Raw genomic sequence first — 20188 nt, 5'->3', positions numbered from 1 at the left:
GCCCGCACCCGTTTTTTAAATAGGTAATATGAGTTAGCTGATAGTGACATTTTCTTCAGGTGACCTAATGCAATGGTACTTTTGGGAGGGTAAGAGAATAAACAAAGATAAGCAAAATACACAAAAGTGTATTTTGCATATACTGAAATAGAAAACCATGCCCTGCACTGAAGCACTGCAACACCTTTTGGTTCCAGGAAGCAATGCTATTTTAAGCAAATAGCAATAATGCAAGCCAAACTTCATATATCGACCAGAAACCTTCTTTGAAGGTCACTATGCAGCAAATTAAGCATTTTAAAAACATATCTATATAACTGCTTCATTACTTCTTCATATACAGAAGCATAGTCTGAAACTAATGGTATCCCTGCCCCCAATCCATGAAAGACCACATAGGAACATCATAAATTTGTTGGTGATAGAATGTGGTACCTATTTTATCTGAAAAATCACAGATTCCCCCCTCTCCACCTTATCTTTAATATTTAGAGGAACAGATTCAGTTCAGCACTGCAAAATAGTATCTTAAGAAATACTGTAAAGGCTGGGCTTTGCTCTTCATTTCATGTGCAAACAATGACATGAAGAGGAAGGTGATCTTTAACTTACAATAGAACATTTGCACATTAATTCAAATCCTCTGACACCCTAAGTTCCCTATCCTAAACATTCCTTTGAAAGCAGTGGAACTTGTTTACAAGTTACCCTGATGAGCAGAGCATCGGGGATTCCAAAAGGTAACATGTAAGTAATACATAATTTTACTGGGAAGTGGGAGCAAATACACTGAACAGCCAGTCATCTGCTTGGGGGGGTGTGGATTTTGTCCTTTTCGCAGGCTGAAGCATCCCTGGAGAACCAAAACCATGGCCTGGCCTAGCTTGTAGCTCTTCTCCACAGCAACGGGGGGGGGGGTACTTATTAAATGCCTTGATGCTGGCAGGGAACCCAAACCACCTGCTGTGCTCCCGGCCTGTAGGGGCACCTGCAGACTCCGCGGGGGGGGGGGTTCTGCTGGAGCACAAAGTGTGGCGAGGGAAAGTGTGGTCAGGGCACCGGTTTCCGTGTCTGACATGACCCCCCCCCCTCTCGCCACAACTTCCCTCTCCTGGGAGTCAGCCTGGGCCCCGCAGGACCGTCCCATGGGAGCAGGAAGGGGGGGGACAAGCTTCACATCCTTATTCTGAAACTGAGAAGAATCTCCCAGAGGTCCAGGCACCCCCTCCAGCCATGCCCCCCCCATGGAGGCCGGAGGGGCGGCAAGGCTTGGCTCTCCTCGTCCAACGAAGAGCCCGAGAGAAGCCGAAGCCGCGTCGCCTCGCTCCACCTGTTCAATCCGGATTCAAAAGCAGGAAGGCGAAGCCGAGGACGAGGCCCCCGCTGCCATCTGCCGCAACGCAGCGCCACTCCCCCCTCGCCGAGGAGGCTCCTCGGGGCGCCAAGCCCTCTCGGGTCCACCCCAGGCTCCCCTTCTGTGGGGAGACCCCCCCCCCCCAGGGAGAGGGGCTCCGGCAGGAGGAGGAGGGAAGCCCGGGACCCGCCCGCCCGCCCGGGGGTCTCTCCGCCCGCGCACCCACCTTCCGCCGCTTCGCGCTCCTTGCCGCAGGCGACGCAGTCCGGCCGGCCGAGAAGCAGCAGCAGCGGAGGCAGGACGGACTTGCGGCGGCGGCGGCCCGGGCCTCCCTCCTTCCTTCTCTCGGCGCGTCTGCCCGGCTGCCTCGTCCGTCGCGCCTCTGCGCCGCTTGGTCCCCGGCAACGCGGCTCCCTCTCGCTCGCCCGTTCTCTTCGAAAAGGGGCGGCGGCAGCAGCCGGGCGGGCGCGTCCGCCTCCTCCGGCGGCCAAGTCCCGAGCGGGGCTCCTCGGCGCCCGCCCGCCCGCCCGCCCTCCTTCCTTCCTTCCTCCGCCGGGCCCCGCTCTCTTCCCGCGAAGGGGCGCCGCGGCTCGGGCCCCTCCGCCCGCCTTCCTCCGCCTCCCCTCGGCCCCTTCCCTCCTTCAGGCGCCCCTCCCCGGGCCTGGCGGCCCCCCCTCCTCTCTCTCGGCGCCGCCAGAGGCCGGCGGGCTCCGCTTCTGGCTGGCTCCCTTCAGCGGAGGTTTCGCCTTCCTTCCAGGCCGCACATCCCTGAAGCCCCGCGGACTCGGCGCTCGCTCGCCCGCTCGCCCAGGGACTTCCGCGGACTTCCGTCCTGGGGCGCCTGGAAAAGGCCTGAGGCGGCGGCAGGTGAGGCCAGAGGACCGGTCCGGCCGAGCGGGGATTCGAACCCTGCTCTCTCGGGCGCTCTACCCACTGCACCGCAGGGCTGTGCAGACAGACAGACGGAACCATTGGGCGCTCAGGCTCCACAGAGGAGCGTCGGAAGCTGCCTTAGGGCAGAGCGGGCAGGTGAGGTTGCAGAGCGTTTTTCCAAGTTCTGCCTAGAGCTCTGCCCCTGAACTGGGGTTCAGGCAGGGAGGTGGGGGGGCACAGTCTTCTGTAATCATGGACCTAGGGGCTGCTCCAGCCCCCAGAGCGGGCCCACGGAGTCCGCCTGGCGGATGCCGTTTTGTCCCCCCCTCAGGGATGACACCGGGGCGGAACGCACCCCCACACCTGCCTTCCTACGCCCCCGTGTGTGCTTTTTGCATAAACAGCCAGTTGTGTGTGAACTTCTAGCCCAGCGTTTCTCCTTGTATCTTTTCCCAGCCATTATCCCAACTGGATGAACTGAACTCCTTAAAATGCTGCTACAGCAATCGTGGAAGAAGCCCTGCTCCCACTTTCGAAGACAGACATCTGGGCTCACTGAAGTTATGGAGGTGTATAACAATTATACATATTTATACGTATTGAGCTCTGGGCTGGAAAGCAGGAAGCATTGCTGCTCTGGCGGATCCCAATATGGATCTGTGGCAGGAATAGGTTTTTGCTCCACGTGCAGGGTCCTGCTGGGAAGTGTAAGCTTAGTGCGCCACAGGGAATGGTATTGGGGCGGGGAGCTTGACATTTTTGAAAGAAGTAGACCTTTTAAAGGGAATTGCACAAAAACAGACCTGAAGTTTGTTTGTTTGTTAAATGGGCTGTTCTTCTGTATGAAATATTTTTATCTGCAGCACTTGGGTTTGTGGGCATAGCCAGGATTTGGGGGGGGGGAGGGCAGAACCTCAGTTAGTTAAGTATTTTTATGTAACTCTCCATTTCCATAGTTTCACTTCTCTAGTTCTAGAGGGGAGTTTATGGCCCCTTCTAATGTGTGCATATATGTGAGAAACATTACAGTGAAATGCAAAATCTACATGGATCTTGAAGGACAATTCCAATTATCAATTGCTTGTGGATCTTTTACACACCAAAAAGAAGGGGAGATATATTTTCCGCAGCATTGCAAGGAGCAATAAAATACCATCAGTTTTGATGGCTCACAAAGATGGGGCTGAGGAACAAGAAGACGAAGCATCATATAGGAGTGGTATTAAAGCGACTAGAGCTGGACAAATGCAAAGGGCTGCCCAACTAAGGGCCAAATGACTTATCTCTTCGGTAAGTGCAGTTTGTACACACTGTCAGCACTGGGATTGGAGGGCACATCTGGATCAGGACACCAGCATTGAGTAGGTGGGTTTTAACTCTTCACCCTTGCTGTGGGCTCAATCCAGGTTAGAGACCTTGAACCTGCAGTTTGCATTGGAAAAAAATACCCATTTGCTTCAGTGGGAGCTTCAGAACACACACACACACACACACACACACCGCATCTAAATTGCAGGAAGAGGGTCCTTTATCTAGACTGAGCAGGGGACAAAGAGTTAAAGTCCCCCACACTGGAATCCTGATCCAAACTGCTCCTCCTCATGTCACACTTGGCAATTTGTGTCAGGCAAACCAAACCAAAACTTTCACTCAAAAGATGCAGTTTGGTGGTTTACATAATGTCTTGTTTGGCCCTGACTGTAGGGAAAAGGTATGAGGACTAAGGAAAACCAGGCCTGGCAGGACACTGTTTGCTGCTCACTGGTGGATAATTTCCAAATCCTGCTCTGGGTTAATTTTGTCCCCCTTTAGGCCTCATGGCAGAAGAGTACTCCTTTGCTTTCATCTTTACTCTTGCATACTTTCCCTACCTGTGGTGGTTTTCGCTTTCCCATGATGTTGTGAGGAATGGAACTGTATTTTCACAGAGCAGTATGCCAGCTGTTTTCCAGCCTATAGTTCAGCTGCACAATTTTCTGGCATAGTGCAACAAACCATAGAAAATATACTCTTCCCCCTTCCCCAAGAAGCTTTGGCTAAGTTGACTAAGTGATAAAGAGTTAATGGGTAAAAACACACATGGCAGTCCATGATCTGCTCCTAAACTACTAAGGCCGCATGCCGCCTCCCCTTTAGGGAGGCCTGTGGTGGTGGCAACTGCAAATACAAGCTATGCCTTGGTATGGAGGGAGGGCCAGTGGATAGTCAAATGACCCATCAGTGGAGTTACTGTTTAAAACTCTTTGAAAAGAGTTACATTAAAATTTGCTAATTTCTTGTTTGCTCGTGCACAAACAAGCCTTCCAGCCCCACAAACAGCTTGCTTCATCCAGGCAAGCAAGAGACGTGACTCAGTTCAAGACAGTGACAGATCCTCGCATTTTGTCCTAGGGAGCAGAAGTCTGCCCCTTCTGCAGTTTGGGGCAGCAGAGACACTGGTTGCGATCTTTGGACTGTAGCTGTTGAGGTATTTTGGGATGGACCTTTGCCCTTGAGGATGCTATATTTGTGGAGTGTCAAAAGAGATACCAGGACAGGATGGGGATGGAGGCAGCCAAGAACCTGGGAGAGGCAGGGGGAGAGGCAGCAGAAGAAAGTGCATGCTAGAGATGGACTCCTTTCTGCCATTTACTTCAACACATACAATCACATCCCTCCCCTTGCACAGAAAGCCACCTAGGTCTGGGCCACATTCCCTTCCTTCTCCGAGTTCTCCATTGGATACCGCAAAGGTTAAGTTTTGAGGTGAAACCAGCAACACAAGGAGTATCAGATCTGAAATGGAAAAATGGAGGGACAGAGACCTAAAAAATGGGCAACATGGTCCTACCCACCACGAAAGAGCAGCCCCTTTGTACAGGTAGGATATTTGCTGGGGGTGGGCAGAGTGGCTTCTCCAATAGTTGGTAGAGTAAGCACCTGCATTACAGCCAGCAATCTCCAGGCACTCAAGCAAAAGGTAACAGGAGATGAATGGAAAGATGGACGAGAGAAACCAGGTAGGAGCTCCAGGCATTGTGTCAAGCTTCTCCAGCCAAAGGAGCCTCCCTTGTGTTGGTTGCCTGCTTTGCCCATTGTTGGGCTCCACCAACACCAAGCCCCTTTAAAGTTGCCACTAATGGAAACATGGGCATTGGATAGGGCCTAAACCTGGGAGCTTTTGGACTGAGAATGCTTTGTTCCCTGTCATTTACCTTTAACTAGTTTTATAAGTTAGGAAGGAACAAAAGCACCTGATTATTATTATTATTAAGCACATTGTTTTTTATTAATAGTAGCCATGTAAGATTGTCTTCCATAAACATGGTTTTAACAACGAGTCTGTAAGTGACTGTGGAGGTCAATTCTAGATCCACACGTCCTTCCACAGTGGGGACATTGGTTCCCAGGTGGGAGTTGATCACGGTGGATTTGCCAAGCATGCTTTCCTCTTAGCACGTTTCTCCCTTGCATTCTGAGTTTGACTGTCTTCATAGTCCATGACACCTTTGGTAAAGCTGTTCTCCAACTGGAGCACTTGCAGGCCAGTGTTTCCCAGTTGTCGGTGTTTATACTACATTTTTTTAGATTTGCCTTGAGACAGTCTTTAAACCTCTTTCGTTGACCACCAGCATTACACTTTCCATTTTTAAGTTCGGAATAGGGTAGTTACTTAGGAAGACAATCATCAGGCATCCGCACAACATGACCAGTCCAACGAAGTTGATGTTGAAGAATCATTGCTTCAACACTGGTGATATTTGCTTCATCCAGCATACTGTCTGGATCCAGCTCTGTCTTCCCAAGTGATGTGTAAGATTTTTCAGAGACACCGTTGATGGAATCTTTCAAGAAGTTGGAGATGGCGTTTGTAAGTGGTCCATGTTTCACAAGCATACAGTAAGGTTGGTAGTACAATAGTTTTGTAAACAAGCATTTTGGTTTCCCTGCCAATGTCCTCAAACACTCTGTGCTTCAATCGGGAGAAAGCCGCACTCGCAGAGCTCAGGTGATGCTGTATTTTGGCATCAATGTTGACCCTTGTAGAAAGATAACTGCCTAGGTAGGAGAAGTGATCAACATTTTCCAGCGTTACACCATTGAGTTGGATTTGTGGCACTGCAGAGGGGTTATTTTGTACTTGTTTGGTGCAGCACTTTGGTTTTTTGGATGTTGAGCAACAAGCCAAGCTTTTCGTAAGCTTCTGTGAATATATTTATGATGGTTTGGAGGTCATCTGCTGAGCATGCACACACTACATTGTCTACCAAACCAATAACCCTCCTATCACAAACATATTTAAAAGGACATGGAATGTTAATCAGCCCATGGCACCTAAAGATAAATAATGAAAGCATATGATACATTGAATTGTATATGCAAATGAAAAGTTTTATATTTTCTTATGGTACTCGTGTGTCCATTCTTGAGGAAAATCAACCAGGAAATTCTACATTCACTCAATAAAACTTACCTATGGGCCATGCTTTTGGTGATTTCTTGCTTTGGAGTGGTATATTAAGAAATAGGAGTAGCAAGTATGACTTTATTGTAGCACCAACCATAAACAGAGCATTCTTATGTCACACTTGCCAATTCCTGCTCTTGTTTTCTGGAATAATAATATCCAAATTTCCATCTCTGCCATATTAAGCAGTTGGCACCTTACCTTTCTCGCCCTGATCTGGCCACAGTGATCCATGTGACGGTCACCTCCAGGCTTAATTATTGTAACTTGCTCTATGCAGGGCTGGCCTTGAAATTCCAGAATGCCGCAGTGAGGCTCCTTTGGGGTCCTTGCCGCGGGATCACATTCATCCAGTGCTTTACCAGCTGCACTGGCTCCCGGTGGAGTACAGGGTCTGGTTTAAGGTGCTGGTTTTGACCTTTAAAGCCCTATGCGGCCTAGGACCCTCATACCTACGGGACTGCCTCTCCTGGTATGCCCCACAGAGGACCTTAAGGTCCACAAATGACAACATTTTGGAGGTCCCAAGTCGCAAGGTGGTTAGATTGGTCTCAACTAGGGCCAGGGCCTTTTCAGTAGTGGCCCCGACTTGGTGGAATGCTCTGTCACAAGAGACTAGGGCCCTGTGGGACTTGACATCTTTCCGCAGGGCCTGCAAGACACAGCTGTTCCACCTGGCCTTTGGTTTGGACTCAGTCTGACGCTTATGTTTCCCTCCCCTTATGGTTTTGATCTATGGGCTATTTTTAAAATGAGGCTGCATTTTAAATTGCATTTTAACCTGTATTTTAAATTGGGTCCCACCCCCCCTATTATGTTTTTACTGTAATTTTACTGGTGCCCGGCTCTGGTCGGGGAGGGCGGAGTATAAATAAAATTTATTACTATAATTAAAAGCAATGAAACAGCAGGTTCTTACTAACATAAGTATGTGTTTGGATTTAAATACCTTATCCACTCCTTGAGACAGCTCATGAAGCTTGCACAAAAACAGCTTTCACAAGGGTGTGTGTTGTTTAGTAATTACTAATAGTGATCAGACTTTAGTAGGCATAATAAGCTCTACTCAATAGGGTTGTGCTTCTTATCATAATTGGACTTTGTACTTGCTGTCACAGAGCTGAGGCAAAACAATTAAAGATAAATGTCACTGGAGGTTCAAGACTGAATACAAATTGTTCTTTCTGGCTTAGGTTTAATAGCTGATGTCCTTGTTTTACCCAGTTTGACCCCTGCTTGGTATAAATCAATGGACCACTTTCCTGCTGTGCATTTTTACAAGGTGTAAATATAACGCTACACAAGCAAAACATACAACTTTACAGGTCAACTCTTGCTTTCTCTCCAGTTCTCTACACTGTTTTCTAATCAACGCATGTCTCTTGTTACATTCGTCCTTAGAAAACAACAGCCTTATTTTAAGATGCTGAGGCACATGCCCAAGGCCTTGAAAACATTTATGTCTGTCATTCCGTTAGACTACAAAGGCTGTTTGAAAACTTAGCCAGGAAACCTACAGCTGCAATCAGTAGCCTACTTTCTCTGGAGCAGAGCCACTTACTTTGATGGGACTTCTTCAGAAAGAATGTCATGCGGACTATAACAAACACTGCTTTTAACACTCTTGCTTATTCTAGGAATAAATATAAAGAAGATTCTCGTCATCTCTGGACTTTAACTGGCAAGCTCTGATTTCTGCGTTAATTACAAACTTTTGCAAGGTACAAAGTAAATGTGCCACTTTTTGCTCTACCAACTTGCCTCTGGCTCCAGCCACTTCCGGCACGTAGCCCCTGAGAGGCTCAGTATAAGGGAATGTGGCCCCAAGACCTTAGGGCCTCCTGTTTTTAGGCCCCCAGTTTCCCAGCTTGTTCACAGTGCTCACTGGGTGACCTTGGGCTGCTCTCCCCAGCAGAAAGGTGTGTGCGTGTGCACGTGTGTGAAGAGGTGAGTATGGTGAATTATTTCTGCTTGAAGACTTCATCTTTGATTTGAATACCTGCACATTTGTTAATTTCAGATAATGGCTTGGATCCTAACTAACCCCCCATGAACAGAGGTGCTCCTTCTGCTCGTGGAAGAAACTGATCCAGCTGGAGTGCAGAAGTGAGGCAGCATTTTCCGCTGACCCCCCATTCCCCTTGCAACCCCCTGTACCACTTCAAGGGGCAGCAAGGGGAAGAGAACAGCGAACGTCACCTTTTCCCTTCCCCCCTGATGCCCTTTGGGATGGTGATTACATGGGGAGGGCCCTTTAAGATGTGGTTCCCATGGAGCTATGAAGTGTACCTGGGTCTCCCTGCAGATGAGCAGGACCTATACCTAGAAACCTAGAAACTTTATTTGCATTAGCCACTAGCCATAGCAATAAAATAAAACGAACAGGTCCTATGGAAGCAAGGGGAATGAGATTCCAGTTGCAAATGGTGGCCTGCAAGAGTCTTTTAAAAGATCTATCTGGGCACTGTCTGGAGCCTTTGCCTATTCTGATTGGTAGTCAAAATTCCTGACCATTCCAAATAGTTTCTAACTCTAGAAGTATTCTAGAGTTGGAAGAAGCATAAAAGCCACCAAGCCCAACCATCTCCCTTAAGACTGAGGCATCTACTTATTTGTGCCCCCGCAGCCCTCCACCCGCCTGCCGTCTGGACGCCCATATGCCACTTAAGGAAGCTTCATTCCAATAAGGTCTTAGACCAGTTAAGTGCTTATGGGCAAATAAGTTCCAGTGGCTTAGATGGGTGAGACAAACAACTTTCAGGTGGGGTGGGGAAGGGGAAGTGTTGGCTCCTCTTTCCAGTATCAGCTGTTCCCCAACACCCCTGAATCAGATGTCAGGCCAAAATAAAAAGCTTCAAATAATTTCCTCATGGTGACTTAGGTGGTTGAGTGCTGACAAGATCAGAGCCCAAACAGGGCAGCTTAAAAATAAAAAGGGGTGTGTGTATGTATCAGCATTCTCGGTTGAATCCTGAGCTATGCAGAAGTACAAAGCAAAAGGGTCACTTCCGTCAAAACCAGCCCAATGGCAATTAAACATGCCCAGTTGCTTCCAGGAACCATGCAATACTGAGTACCATATTGGTCCGAATATAACACCCGCAAATAAGCCACACCTTTAAATTTCAAGGCTTATTTGCGGGTGCAGCCTGCCTCCCGGCACTCCCTCCCCAAGCTGCCAAGCGGGACACCAAGCAGCAGCCGCCCCCGTCCCCCGTTCAGGGCGGTCATGCCGGGAGGCGGGCGCACAACGCTCGGTTCCAAATATAAGATGCACTTCAACTTTTCAAAGTCTGAATTTGGGGGAAAGTGTGGCTTATATTCGGGCCAATATGGTATTAGTTGGAAACAAAAAAATGAAAACCGGAGAGGCAGGAGAGTGCACTGGCCTATTTGATCCCTTTTACAGTTGATCCTGGAGGAGGAAAAGGGCAAGGATGGCTGGTGGACTTGCAGGAATCCAGAGTAGGAATACTCTTCTTAGGGTGTAAGGAAGATACATTGCAACACTTTGTTGTAGGACCTACTAATCCTATAAAAGCTGATTACAATGCTGCAAAGCACAAAGGATTAGTTACAAATGAAATTAACAATACTTGTTCATAAAAAAAGCATTCTGAATAAATCTTAAAGTAATAATTAAAAGATGACAAAAACAAGGCATGCCAATTTAACCATGTGTTTAATGGATAAAATGCCAAATTACAGCCCTCTCTGTTATAACATCCCACAGAATTTTCTTCAATTCTCAGTATAAATTTTTGTGGGGAGGGATAATGATTGAAAATCAAGCATCCTTCCTGAAAACCTTCGCCTAGCACAAAGCTGCCATTGGCTACCTGCACCAAAACGACTACCCCAAAATAAAGAATAAGGCTGCACTCCTAACCAGGGGTGGCTGAACATGCCAATTTCAGTTTTGCTCAGTTTCTCATTTTTCCACTCTTGAGTTTAGTTCTCCACATTTCTATATTGGTTTGTGAATTTTTTTTAAAAGTCCACATTAATATTCATCAGCATTTTGCTGTGAATTTGTCATCATATACAAATTTATGTATGTAAAGAACTTTGGATCCCTGATTAAGCAATGTCTAAAACTTATTAAATAAGTAGATACAGTGGTGCCCCGCAAGACGAATGCCTCGCAAGACGAAAAACTCGCTAGACGAAAGGTTTTTGCGTTTTTTGAGCTGCTTCGCAAGACGAATTTCCCTATGGGCTTGCATCGCAAGACGAAAACGTCTTGCAAGTTTGTTTCCTTTTTCTTAAAACCGTTACAGTAATACAGGGTGCATTGCTTGAAGAGGTGCAGTTGTGACTTGACTTCAAGGAGCAACTCATAGTGTGGTAGCCTTTTTTGAGGTTTTTGAAGACTTTGGTGATTTTTGAAGCTTTTCCAAAACTTCTTTTGCAGCCATTTGGTAAGTTAAACTTTTAAAACTTTTTGGGGGGTTTTGGATTTTGGGTTGGGGTGTTTGGAATTCAAGGACTTGGGGTTGGGGAGGGGTTTGCAAGAATCTGGAAGCTTGTGTGTTGTTTTCCCCCCTGCATTTTTATGATTTTTTGTGACCATTGGGCCACTCTGCTGTTTTTGTTTTTTTTTTAATTATGGGTTTGAATTTCTGTGTGGTGGGTGGCTGGGGAAACAGTTGAGGAGGAGTTTGCAAGAATCTGGAAGCTTGTGTGGTTTTTTTCTGAATTTTTCTGATTTTCTGTGACCATTGGGCCACTCTGCTGTTTTTTAAAATAAATTTCTGGATTTGAATTTCTGTGTGGTGGGTGGCTGGGGGAACAGTTGAGGAGGGGGTTCTTCAGCAAGAAGCAAAGAGTGGAAGTGGAACCTTCTTCGAGTTGTCCCCCAGAGTCTTAGAAAATGTACTGTACACTTTGTTGATTTTTAAATGTTTTTCTGTCATGTTTAGAAACTTAATTTATTGTTCCTTCAATTTTTGAAATGCTTTTTACAGTATGTGTGACTTTAAAGAGCACTTAATAAACTCTTGTTGTACCAAATTTGTCTTTGTTTGGACTTTTTTTTTTTTTTTTTGACCATAGGAACGCATTAATTGAATTTCAATGCATTCCTATGGGATTTCATGCTTTGCAAGACGAAAAATTCGCTAGACGAAAAAACTCGCAGAACGAATTAATTTCGTCTTGTGAGGCACCACTGTAAAAATACTCTGAGGTTCTTGCTAGCCATCTTCATGTGCCTTTTCCCTCCACATTCAACAGTAATGATACAATGACACACTCAACAGTAATGATAGCTGTAATAAAACATCGCCTAATTTAGGGGCCACTAGGGGGCGCATTGGAAGATGGCTGACAATAACATCTCTCCGACCCACACGAGGTAATTTGGAGGCTATGATGGGGGTAATTAGCCTCCTTAACCCCGCCCAGGATTGTGGGGGGGACGGCCCTTGCCTGTTGTGCCCTATACCACCCCCGAATTTGTGGGGGTGGGGGCACTAGGCACAAAGCCCTCCTGTGGGATTTCGGCACTCCTGAACGCCGTCCCTGATTCACGCCACTAGATGCAGAACTTCAAAGGAAACAATTTGGATGAAAGGAATGCACATATTTCAAGAAAGAAGGGGGAGTAAAGACTGCTAACAGAAGAGATCTCTGACAAAACAAGATAAGAATAAAACATGAGAAGATACGCCAAGACAAGGTACGGCAAATGACTGATGGGGTAGGGGGGAAAAACTCTTCCTTCTTTCCCTATGTGATTAAACAAGAATCCCCTTCCCTCATGAGTCAGAAATGTCGTTTTAAGGACTTAAGCTGTGGATTTAAGGCTGTGTGGAGATAAACATTCGAACCAAAGCACGTTTTAAGAAGAGCGTGGAATGTGTAAGAGCTTGGGAATGACGCAGTTAAAAATGCCGTCACCATATTGGGAAGTTCTGTCGGAGGTCTTGAGTCTGGGAGGAGAAAGAGAGAAATAGAGCTGTTTATATATTGTGGGTTAAACTCCTCAGTGGGACTTAAGAGTGACAGTTTTACGAGACTATGATGGAAAGAGTGATGTTATCTATGAAGGAGACGATATATGGAAACCATCTCGATTTGAGGATTGGAAGAACGGAAAATTCACGCAGGACTATTATTACTATTGGTGTTTATCGGCTTAAGGAGACTATCAGAAGAGACCATAAAGAAAAATGAGAAAATATATGAACAAGATGTGATGTGGAAACAGCAAGATAAGATGGGATAGAACTATGAACTTTGTTTGGACTGATTTGGACTGATTGGGACATTAACGCAGCAGCAAGAAGATGATCAGAATCCCCCTTCGGATCTTGAAATATGGGTCCCCCCCAACAAAATTTAAAATTCGGCTTTGTAATTCGGAATTTATGTGATATGATTTAATTTGATGTGATTGGCCAGTTAATAAAAATTATTTTTTAAAAAAATCGCCTAATTTAAACAGGCTGATATCTATGCAGAGATATATGGAGTCAGACCAGGTAATACATTTGTTTCCCCAGTTTCTTTAGCAAGTAATCTGCCATTGAAATCAATGTGTGTATCTGAAGAAGTGTGCATGCACATGAAAGCTCATACCAATAACAAACTTAGTTGGTCTCTAAGGTGTTACTGGAATGATTTTTTTTATATTGTGGCCATAAGGATTGACATATAAGGTTGCAATGTTCTGTTTCCTTACTTGTGAGTAATTGCTAAAGACTCTCCTCCCTGCAAGAGAGGGGAGTGGTTGTGGCCGGGAGCCGGACTCCACCTCAAGCAGGGGGCGTTTCCCACCCACCTGGCTGGCGCCCATGCCCTCGGCCAGGCACCCAACCAGGTGCCTTCAAGGGGGCGTGTACTGCAGCCTAAATTGCTGCGGTGCCAGCCTCCAGCCCTCACTTTTTGTCGTCCCGTTGCGAGTCTTCCTGATCCGCATTGCTATTGAGGGTTGGGGCAGGCTACAACCCCCCTAGAGCCGTAAGCCAGTTTCTTACGGGCTGCTATCTCAGATACGCACAAAGCTTAGGGCAATCTGCTGGGCCAAGTTTGAGGCCCGCCTCTTTTCCGCAGCATATGCGATCGCCTTCTTTGGCGCCTTGAGGGTCGGTGAAGTGGTAGCCGAGGTTAACGCAAGTGGGAGGAAGTGCAGTTGACTGAAGCTAGCATGACTGTGCGGATACGTCAATCCAAAACGGACCAGGCAGTAGGGGTTCCCTCGTAAAACTTACAGCTTCAGTGCAGCAGTCAAAGACACTAGACGGTACCTTTACCTCAGACCGCACGGCCCGGGTCCGCTCCTGGTTCACGAGGATGGGTCACCTTTGTTGAGACACCAATTCACAAGGGCACTCCGCAAAGCTATTGATGCCTGTGGTTTATCTTCCCAGGATTATGCAGCACACTCATTCAGGATTGGTGCCGCCACAACAGCTGCACGCTTGGGCCTGCCAGCGGATAAGATTAAGGAAATGGGCCGGTGGAAATCCGACGCTTATAAAGGTTACATTCGTTAGAATGCGCTCTGCTCCTTTACCTCTACTTACCCGTATTTTTCTTTCCTTTATTCTCAGCCGTTCTCAGACGTGTCTGGATTTGTGGCCATGGTATAGTCCATTGGGCCCACGTACAGTCGGTTAGCTGTGGCCTCACCCCTAACCTTGGATTGCCACCTGGAGTGCGAGTTTCCTGGTTTTCGAGATGAGGCATGCATTGGGAAGAGCTTATGCCATTGCTGAGAGGGAGAGTTGCCGCGTTTGGCCCTCCTGACATCCTTATCCTTCAATTAGGGGGAAATGACCTGGTTAGCAGAAGAAGTGTGGACTTGTCATGGCACATAAAAAGAGATTTGGATGAGATTGCTGCCTTGTGTCCCGGAACAACGGTGTTCTGGTCCTCCTTCCTGAAGAGAATTGTGTGGCACGGTGTGCAGAACTGTATGGCCATTGAAAAATCCAGGAAACTCTTAAATTGTGCAATAGCCCGTTGGGTGCGCTTTATGTATGGCCGAGTCATCTCTCATGACCGTATCTGGATTGGCAACCAAGTCTTGTACCGGAATGATGGGGTTCATCTTTCAGACCAAGGGAATGACATTTGGTTAACTAGCATCATCAGCAGCATCAGGGATTGGTTACAGCTATGAGGGTATTGGCGGCGAGCCCATTTTGGGCTCGGGTGGCGGTTAGGCATTGGAATAATGTGTTGTGGTGTCGAAGGGCTAGGTGTGGCCATCGCCTGTGCCTTCAATTTTTGGGTATTCCGTTAAAGGAATCCGGCAGTCGTGTAATCTGTCCGATGCCTGCTTGGCGGGAGGCCATGGCACGACCCTCGGTGACATCAGGGGAGAGCCTATAGTTGGATTAGCATCAACAGGCTCCACCTACTGGTGAATAACCCCCCCTTTGTTTTTTAGACTCACCCCTCTCCAAGTGGGTGGAGTCAGCTGACGTAATCCAATGCCTAAGCTAATACCTTTTCACTTGCTGTAATCAATAAAGTTGTGGCCTTTTCTTGCCCATTAACCTTATATCACGTGTCCTTGTGTTTCATTCCACTGCGCGGGGTTCGGGTCCACAACTAGCAGCTTCAGTGAAACTCACCAGTAAAGGAATACATATCTATGTTTCTAGGCCACATTGGACAGGGCACAGAGTGTAACCTGGGTGATTAATCTCTCTTCCTTCTGGTAGATCTTTAGAAGGCAAGTAAAAATGATTCTCTTTTGGAGAGCTTTTATTTAATTATTATCTCTGTTGTTTTAAGTTGGGAAACTGGTTTTAGAATTCTTGCCTCATTTTAATTATATTTTTATTTTATTGTTATGACTGTTCAAATTATATGTACATTGGTTTTATTGTTTAAAATATTTGTTCTGAGCTACTTGAAAGTTAACCCAATTTTGCCCTATTTCAAACTACAAACTGTGGACTCATTTTTTTCAGGAAGTAAATTTAAGAAGCAGGTGGTTTTGTTTGTGTTGGAGCATCCATCTCCTTTTTTTATATATATAAATTTTTATTGATTTTACAAAGTTTTTTAAACACAATACAAACATATAAAAAGACAAACAAACACACATAACTTCATAACCTTAATCTCATAAACCTTGTTTCTCGGACTCCCCCATACCTCCCCTTTCTGCATCCCAATGTCCAAATTTTTTCAGCAACTTCTAGTGATTCTGTCAAAAATATGTCTTACTAGTCTTTCCTCCAATCTATTCTTATATCGCTGAAACCCTTTCATTCTCAAAACCTTGACATTTTAACATTCATCAAGTTTATAATAGTCCTTAAGATAAATTTTAAATTTCTTCCAATCTTCTTCCGTCGTCTCCTTCCCCTGGTCGCGGATTCTGCCAGTCATCTCCGCCAATGTCATGTAGTCCATCACTTTCATCTGCCACTCTTCCAGAGTGGGTAACTCTTGTGTCTTCCAATACTTTGCGATGAGAATTCTTGCTGCTGTTGTAGCGTACATAAAGAAAGTTCTATCTTTCTTTAACACCAATTGGCCGACAATGCCCAAGAGGAAGGCCTCCGATTTTTTAAGAAAGGTACATTTAAGTATCTTTTTCATTTCATTGTATATCATTTCCCAGAAGGCCTTGATCTTTGGGCACGTCCACCAAAGGTGATAAAAGGTACCTTCAGATTCTTTACATTTCCAACATTTATTGTCAGGCAGATGATAAATCTTTGCTAGCTTGACTGGGGTCATGTACCACCTATAGATCATTTTCATGATGTTTTCCTTTAAGGCATTACATGCAGTGAATTTTATTCCAGTGTTCCACAACCATTCCCAGTCAGCAAACATGATGTTATGACCAATGTCCTGTGCCCACTTAATCATAGCTGATTTAACTGTTTCATCTTGTGTATTCCACTTCAGCAGCAAGTTATACATTCTCGATAAAATTTTGGTATTGGGTTCTAACAATTCAGTTTCTAATTTTGATTTCTCCACCTGGAAGCCGATTTTCCTATCTTGTTTATACATCTCCATTATTTGATAATAATGGAGCCAGTCTCGTACTTTAGGTTTCAGTTTCTCATGACTCTTTAACTTCAATTTATCTCCTTCTTGTTCCAAAATTTCCCAATACTTTGGCCATTCGGCCTCCATATTGAGTTTTTTTAATGCCTTAGCCTCCAAGGGTGACAACCATCTAGGGGTTTTATTTTCCAGTAAATCTTTATATCTTGTCCAAACATTAAACAATGCTTTTCTAACAATATGATTTTTAAAGGCCCTATGCACTTTGATTTTATCATACCATAAATATGCATGCCAACCAAATGTATTATTAAAACCTTCCAAATCCAAAATGTCTGTATTCTCGAGGAGCATCCACTCTTTCAGCCAGCAAAACGCTGCTGCTTCATAATACAATTTTAGGTCCGGCAGGGCAAATCCCCCTCTTTCTTTAACATCTGTCAGTATTTTGAATTTAATCCTGGGCTTTTTGCCCTGCCAGACAAACTTTGAGATGTCTTTCTGCCACCTCTTGAAACAATCCATCTTGTCAAGAATTTGCAAAGTTTGAAACAAAAATAACATTCTAGGCAATACATTCATCTTAATAACTGCAATTCGGCCTAACATTGACAATTTCAACCTTGACCATATCTCTAAATCTTTTTTGATTTCTAACCAACATTTTTCATAATTATCTTTATACAAATTCAAGTTTTTAGATGTCAAATAAACCCCTAGGTATTTCACCTTCTTGACCACTGTCAAACCTGTTTCATTCTGGAATTTCTCCCTCTCCATAACTGTTAGGTTTTTTTCCCAACACTTTAGTCTTTTGTTTGTTCAATTTGAATCCAGCCACCTGGCCAAATTCTTGAATTATTTCCAACACCCTTTTTGTACTAGCATCTGGCTCTTGTAAAGTAAGTACCAAATCATCTGCAAAAGCTCTTAACTTATAGTGTTTTGCCCCAACCTGTACACCTTTAACTTGCTGGTCATGTCTAATCAGGGTGTTAAATGAACCTTATGTTATATATTTTCTGCCATCAATTTTTAAAGAACATTTCTGTTTATGAGAAGGCTAAGAGTCCATGTTTTATCCCACCTTGCCCCCTCGGTCTCTGCCCCCTGCCCCCTTCACATTTCCTCTCCCAATTTCAGATCAGGACAGCCTTCCCTTCCCTGGAGCCACACAGATCCTTGAGGTTCCCATCTGCCCAACTAGGCCCAGTTAGGACAAGAATGGACCACAGACAGAGAACAGGTATTTTCCATCTGAAGACCACTATCATATCTCCCCTTAATCTTGTCTTTATGCAAAACATACTCAGCTCTTTCTTTCTTTCTTTTAAATAATTTTTATTAGATTTTCCACAATGATAACACAAACCACAAAGCAAAATGTTATTCTAAAACAGAAAAAAGAAAAAAAGAAAAAAGAAAAAAGGGAACAATAAACAGATAAACAATAACAACAAACTTAATTCTTCACAAATCCAACCTTTTAAATATCTTGGTTGACTTCCTCAAATCCCTCCCTTCTGAGTTTCCTTGTAATTAAAAGTAACAGCTTTCCAATATCATTATTAAACTAAAACAATTTCCAATTATAGTCCATCTTATTCACTTTTCTTAACATTCTAAATCCCATTTATTTGATTAATTAATTTAATTATAACTTAGTTTAATCCTTAGTTTCTTTCAAGTAATTTCTAATTTTTTATATTATAATATTTATTCAACATACTCAGCTCTTTCAATTATTTTTTATAGAACTGGAATTCCTGACCGTTCACCATCCTAGTTGCAGTTCTCTGAGCACACTCTGTTTTGTCAATGTCCTTCTTAAAATGTGGCACCCCAAACTGGACACTTTACTCCAGATGTGGCATTACCAGTCCATCTGTACAGCATCATTGTCTTTGTAGCAGAACATGAATATAATACCTAGGTATGCGAGTGCAACTTTACCAACAAAAATCACAACCTGTTTCCTGATGAGTGGTATTATTCTTTTGCTTATTTGTTGTACATCCCTTTTGTGTAATGGTTTTCTTCCAGAAACCCAGTCTCACATTGATTCAAAACACGATCAAAGTATGACCCTGTTATTATATTTTGCAGTAGCAAATTTAGTGTCTTATTTTTTTCTAATTAGTCTAAGCTCAATTTCTAGGGAGAAAGAATTAGTACAAACGCTCTCATGCCAAAATGGTATTATTAAAAACACAGGCATCAAAGTAATATTTTTAATAGTGCAGATTAGAAGTTTTTTTAGGCCCTGTGGATCTTTTTAATTTCATTTCAGTTTCATAACCTTAGTCAAAATGTAATTGCTAGCTCAAGAGGGATCTCATTTGCCATGCTCACATAGTAACTGAACATAATGACTATATTTGCTCCTCAGAGTCACATTGCAGGCTTTTCATATAAAATAGACAATTGCTGCCTCATTGAATTTTCGTTGCAAATGTCAGTCTGCAATGGAGAATTGTGTCTGAGTAATAGTCTTGTTTTTTAAAAAAATAAAACAAATACAATAGAATTCACATTATTAGAAGCAATATTGATAGTGGGTTGATGTACCTGGGACTCAAGGCCTCAGACCCGGTAATCTAAAACCCTAATCTCAGACACATTAATCAGTGGCAAAGAAAAGATGATCTGAATTTAGCTGCTGACAAAAGATAACTGAGGGCATTGCTTGCCCAAGAGGCACTGGGGTCAACAGTTGTTTTTATGGTTTACCTACTGAAGTTGCTAGAGAGCTGATGGAGGGAAGGTCATTCCATACATACTATACAGCAGACATGCCCATGATTGACTGGTTGACCTGGAAAGAATTTTGGTTGATCACCGCTGCCAAGGCATCACCCTCCCTCCCGAGCAGCCACTGCCTCGTCCCAAGCTCATGTCATGGGAGGGGCTGTTTTGATGCTGCTTGCACCCACCCACCCAGCCCCCACCCCTGCCCCGCCCAGAGATCAACAGGTGAAGGGCAGTATTCAAATTTAATAAAAATTAAAATAAACCAAAGCAGGGGCGGGGTGGGTGGGAATTTCATCAGAAACACCCCACCCACTTCCAAAAGTTAAAGGCCACAGGCCTGGCAAGAGAGGAACGTTTTTGTTTGTCGTTTTGCTTGTATGGAGATTTTTATTGTTCCAGTGAACGAAATGCAGACCTAGGTATCACACTAACCAGCCTCTGCCTCTTCCCCGCCAGAGAAGCTGCCCTCCAGCTGCTGCTGCCCGCCTCCTCCAGTCCTGCTGGCAGTGCCGTCCTCCCTAAAAAAGGTGGACAACTCTGGGAAGGGGGGGCAGGGGCGGAGGGAGCTTTGCACCATGGTGCCGGATATGCCTAAGACGGCCCTGGCTGGAGTGGCCCCATCACCCCGCTGCTGCTGCTGCTGCTGCTGCACTTGCATCGCTTCTTGGCTGTCGCTGGCTGTGCAGAGGCTGTGGTTTGGGTAAACAAGCAGCACTGTCATCATCAGGAAGCCAGCCCACAGTGGCACCCACCTGAGAGGTATCTGAACTGTAGGGGGA

General features: G+C 45.0%; 2 protein-coding genes and 2 long non-coding RNA genes across 8 annotated transcripts in view; 3 read left to right on the top strand and 1 right to left on the bottom strand.

Moving 5' to 3' along the window:
• PIP5K1B (phosphatidylinositol-4-phosphate 5-kinase type 1 beta) overlaps nucleotides 1-1955 on the bottom strand; it is a gene marked incomplete at its 3' end in the record, with an annotated part of 97504 nt that extends 95549 nt beyond the window's left edge. For 2 of the 5 annotated variants that reach the window (XR_014516939.1, XM_083464922.1), the window contains exon 1: nucleotides 1581-1936. Of the gene's footprint in view, nucleotides 1-1580 lie in introns of all 5 variants that reach the window. The other 3 variants (XM_083464923.1, XM_083464925.1, XM_083464924.1) reach the window with 3 other exon arrangements.
• The window catches only part of LOC310688208 (uncharacterized protein), a gene marked incomplete at its 5' end in the record, with an annotated part of 10973 nt that extends 255 nt beyond the window's left edge, over nucleotides 1-10718 (top strand). The window contains 4 exons of the mRNA XM_083464333.1: nucleotides 685-740; nucleotides 1501-2383; nucleotides 2684-2796; nucleotides 8695-10718. Coding sequence (XP_083320459.1) covers nucleotides 685-740; nucleotides 1501-2383; nucleotides 2684-2796; nucleotides 8695-8698 — 1056 coding nt within the window. The 3' untranslated portion in view covers nucleotides 8699-10718. The remainder of the gene's footprint in view (nucleotides 1-684; nucleotides 741-1500; nucleotides 2384-2683; nucleotides 2797-8694) is intronic.
• Nucleotides 10719-11912: 1194 nt separating this feature from the next.
• Nucleotides 11913-12342, top strand: LOC310688524. Its single transcript, XR_014517005.1, has 2 exons — nucleotides 11913-12030; nucleotides 12215-12342. It is a non-coding gene; the product is annotated as an uncharacterized lncRNA (long non-coding RNA).
• Nucleotides 12343-13125: 783 nt separating this feature from the next.
• LOC310688527 lies at nucleotides 13126-18743 on the top strand. The gene is made up of 2 exons (XR_014517009.1): nucleotides 13126-13159; nucleotides 18414-18743. It is a non-coding gene; the product is annotated as an uncharacterized lncRNA (long non-coding RNA).
• Nucleotides 18744-20188: the final 1445 nt, after the last annotated feature.

This window comes from Podarcis liolepis (genome assembly GCF_965112155.1).
Source record: "Podarcis liolepis genome assembly, chromosome: 11".
Classification (NCBI taxonomy): domain Eukaryota; kingdom Metazoa; phylum Chordata; class Lepidosauria; order Squamata; family Lacertidae; genus Podarcis; species Podarcis liolepis.
Note: the sequence above shows the minus strand (reverse complement) of the source record. Positions and strands in the feature narration are given on the sequence as shown.